Source organism: Cryptomeria japonica, chromosome 8 (genome assembly GCF_030272615.1).
Source record: "Cryptomeria japonica chromosome 8, Sugi_1.0, whole genome shotgun sequence".
Taxonomy (NCBI): Eukaryota; Viridiplantae; Streptophyta; class Pinopsida; order Cupressales; family Cupressaceae; genus Cryptomeria; species Cryptomeria japonica.
The window spans coordinates 29,073,151-29,077,500 of NC_081412.1; the positions used below are offsets into that span (position 1 = coordinate 29,073,151).

At 35.3% G+C, this 4,350-nt stretch overlaps 1 protein-coding gene across 1 annotated transcript in view; it reads left to right on the forward strand.

Moving 5' to 3' along the window:
- The first annotated feature begins 1,784 nt into the window (after window positions 1-1,784).
- LOC131078545 (transcription elongation factor 1 homolog) overlaps window positions 1,785-4,350 on the forward strand; it is a 3,136-nt gene continuing 570 nt past the window's right edge. The window contains exons 1-3 of the mRNA XM_058016265.2: window positions 1,785-2,118; window positions 2,275-2,345; window positions 2,460-2,481. Of these exons, the coding sequence (XP_057872248.1) occupies window positions 2,006-2,118; window positions 2,275-2,345; window positions 2,460-2,481 (206 nt within the window). The 5' untranslated portion in view covers window positions 1,785-2,005. The remainder of the gene's footprint in view (window positions 2,119-2,274; window positions 2,346-2,459; window positions 2,482-4,350) is intronic.

The window sequence follows — 4,350 nt, forward strand, 5'->3', positions numbered from 1 at the left end:
GAAGGTTCCATTTTCGATTATTTTGATGCAAGTTATGTTCAGTGCATGAATAGGTACCAAATTTTCAGGTGCAGTCACTTCAAAAAATCATTAAAAAAAATACTCAACGAAAAATTACAAAAAAATACACAACTTCTAGATCTCACTCTTACCTATCATCCTATCAAAGGGTTTTGCAAAATAGTAAATATAACTATATATTTTGTGCAGCGCATGAAAAACAACTATGTTATATATTTCTGAAAAAATCAGGAACAATTTTTCATGTGTGAAAGGTTTGACCCTCTTAATCTTATCCAATTTTAAAAAACTTTAGTAGTTTAGAAACTAGATTCAGAGCACTACAATTCTTATTCTTTTCTCAACTCCTAGTTTTTAGTGCACGACCTTCAAATATCTCTTTGAAGTTCAGGTTTACCTGTTTTTAGAAAAAAAGTGGTCACTTATACCCCCCTTTTTGTTCACCTTCTTGGTGCACTTACCCAACTCCAATTGCCAACTATTCATTTCAACCATTTTCGCTCTGCAACCTCTACACATATGGTGATCTCCAAAAACAAGTACCTTGATACTACTGTTTTGAGTTATGCATTCTCTCACATTGGTAAGAGCGAAAATGTATCTGCAATGCCAATCTCAATTTATCAAAATACTTTGCATCAATATAGGGGAAGAGCACCAGTAGTTGAGCATGTATCAATTGTTGTGAGGGTTGTTGATACTTTTTGTTTCGATAATAGTACAAATAAAAACTATTGTTTGAAACATATAATATCAATTTTTGTGTGTTTATGCACCAATAGTTGTGACTTTAAAGTTGTCATTGTTAGGAAATGTATCAATAGTTGAGAAAAGTAACCAATCATGTGATGCCACATCAGTTGCACAAATAGTGGGGCCTCTTTTGCACGTCTATTGGTCTCACTTTTTTTTTGGGTTGTTTTGGACACCTTGGCAAAAAGCATGTTGATGTGGCACCATACTTGATGATTGGCTTTGAAACCTTAGTTATAAGAAGGGGACTTGCCAAGTAAGCTACTATAAAAAATTGGGAGTGATTTGAAATTTCCACCAAGGATTTTGAGAAGCGCAAAGTTAGGGTGCACGACTACTAGGTCCTCTCCCTTATTAGATAAAAAATATCCACTTGTACATAACACTTCTTCAAAAATAAATTTATGCAAATAATCCTGATAGTTTGATTGAATAGACAGACATAAATTAATCAATATTTATATGTTACTGCCTCAACAATAGTTCCATAACAAAAACTAATAAAATAATCAGTAAATGAATATAATAATTCAAAATCATATTTCTCAATTTTTTTTTTACTAATTTAATTCTTTTGATGAAAACTATCGACCACTTTTAGATAAATGTGTTAGTATCTATGCTAATCTATAAACATCCTCTTTTATACTTTAATATTTTGTTATGCTCGACTTTAAATTCTAAATTAAAGAACACATTAAAAATAAAAAATAAAAAATAAAAAATCTCTTTTACTTATTATATTTTAAGTTTACACATCTATTAGGCTATCTCAAACTTTTGGGCCCCACCTAACCTTAGGTATCTCAAAATTTTTAGCCCCACATAACCACGGTATCTCACATTGGGTCCCACGTCAATACTCTCATCGAGATGCCTGAAAGCACACGTGAAAACCAGAAATGGGCAACGTTGTTTTTGGGTTAAAATTTAATATTTTTATTAAAAAAAATATCCTCCCACCAATAACGTTTCAGATAGAGGAAGAAAAGACGAGCGCGTTCATTTAGGTGGAGGGTTCCACCACCTGTAGAGGAAGAAACCCTGTACAAAATTTTGTTTGTGCGCACCTAAAACATGCCCTCAAAACTGTCCCCCATCACATAAACTTGGTCAAATATCTAACCATCTTCATCTTGTCTTCCTTTTAATCATCTGGGCTGTATTTAGATTTCAGATCGAACCCTGTTTGAAAGAAAAACCAAAGAACAGTAGATTTGAATTCTTGAAGATGGGGAAGAGGAAGTCATCTGCAAAGCCCCCTCCAAAGAAGAGGATGGATAAATTAGAGACAGTCTTCACATGCCCATTTTGTAATCATGGAAGTAGTGTGGAATGCAGAATGTAATGTTTCTTTAAGCAGAGAGTTCAGTTGTAAAAGATTGGCTTTCCTGAAACAGATATATTGGTTGTGGATGGTATTTTTTTCCTTATTTTACCTCTCAACAGAGGGGTCTGCTGTTTTACATGCATTTTATGGGTGTGCTATGCGTTTTTCAGGGATCGGAAAGATATGATTGGTGAGGCTTCTTGCAGTGTGTGCCAAGAGAAATTCAGCACCACCATTAACGGTTCTCTCTCATTTATTTCACCTTTTTTGGAAAATAAAAATAAGAATAATTCCTTTGGTTGAAAGTTTGGCTAAATGAATGATTCATTTTTTTTTTTTTTCATGGATCTGGCAGCACTGAGCGAGCCCATTGATGTGTAAGTTTCTGATCTCTGCCTCTTCTTGCAGATATTCTAGATAATCATTGATGTGTAAGATTGTTTTGTTCTCTACGACAATTGCCTCCTGGGTTTTCTTTGGGAATTATTGGTAAATATAAATAGGTTTTCTCAATTGTCTCAGTACCTAAAAGGTAAGTCTCTAGGTCCCAGCCTAGCAGCACGCCTACTAGGAGACTATCTCGCAGGAACAAGGAAACTAAACATTTTATCCGCGTCTTCATTTGCTTCCATGGTCAAAACCGAATAAGTACAAAATTTTAACAATACATGCTGTCCGGTGAGAAAGTCTGTGTGTTCTTTTAAGGAAAACCCATATGCTGTTCAGTGTGCTCTTATAAGGAAAGTGTCATAGAGCCTGATTAAAAATTCACCTCTGGCTTTACCTTTTTTTACATGGTGATCCACTAGGGATTTATCTCTCCTCGTTGTGCTGGGGAGTTCGTCTTTCTCCCCTTGTTCTACCTGTTGGTCGAGCCCAGTAACTGAACTTGAAAGTGTTGGACCTCTAGGTTTTCGCTTCATAACCAAGTAAAATAATTACAGTGAATAGGGCCTTTTCAATTTGACATCCATTGAAATGAAACCATACAGAAAAGACTGGTTTGGGCCCTGTTTAAGGAGAGCAGGCGGAGATTGAGAAACGGTCCACTGAATTAGTATAGTCAGATGGGATTTCAAACTTTTCCCCTTATGTAGAAGTTTTGCTTTTCATCCACGAAGACAGTATAGGAAATACAACTAGGAATGTTAAGATTTAGAGGAATCTGATTGTCAAAGATTTTTAAGCCTCTGCGAAAACTGGGTGTTTCAGTTCAGGCAAAGTGGTCCATATGATCATTATGTCTACATAATATTTGAACCTCAGCAGTTATGTGCAAGTCATTGTTCATAAGTCACTAAGGACAGCATGTTATTAAATCTAGGAATATTAAGATCTAGAACATTTGGGTTTTGAAGGATTGAAGCTTCTGTGAAAGCTTATTCCGAATGTTATAGTTGTATTCATTTCCTCAAAGTTTAAGTCATGGGTTCATTTGAATGTTCAAACAGCTCATTACCACCCGGACAATTTAAAAAAAAGGGTAAAATTTAAAAAGCCTCTTTTTATAGGTCTCAGCCTAGTTAGCATACCAGTCACAGTGTAGGTACACCCATTTTAATTTATAGAGAACCTTAAGAAAATTCCAAATTAAAAATTTTCAAATCTGTGCAACACACAGACCACCAGAATGTATTCCGAGCGCTCACACTCAGACATAAGTGGAAACAACACATTGAGTACAAGAGTCTGATACTACGATGGAAACTAACAAAATCTATTCTACTTAGTAACTAGAGAGAATCTAGCTTCAAAGCAAGTGTAATTATGCATAACAAACAAATGAAGACAAGCACAATAATAAAAAAATATTGAATGGTACATGATCATAGCTACCAGGACGCCTGGGGGTACTGTTACAGGGATGGGCAGGGATGCCAATCAAATGAGGCTACATGAGTAAATGAGATGACAAGCATATTACTTATAAATGTAGAGACCAGAAATCGGGGTTATGGAGATGGGGATGTGGTCCACATTCCTATAATGGAGTTTCCTGGCAACTATGTATGTGACATATATATTACCATATCATAATACAAATGATGGGAAAGATGCCTATATTGATAGATTACCAGTGATCCACATTGAACAACATCCACTTAAGCTTGTAAAACCACGTGAAACCGATACACTACAAATAAACGATAAATAAGGGGATGTTTCAAGTAACGATGCCTGGGCTCTTCATGGCAAAATTTGTGATTTGGATAATGTATTTCTACTGAAAAACAGCCAAAGCCAAT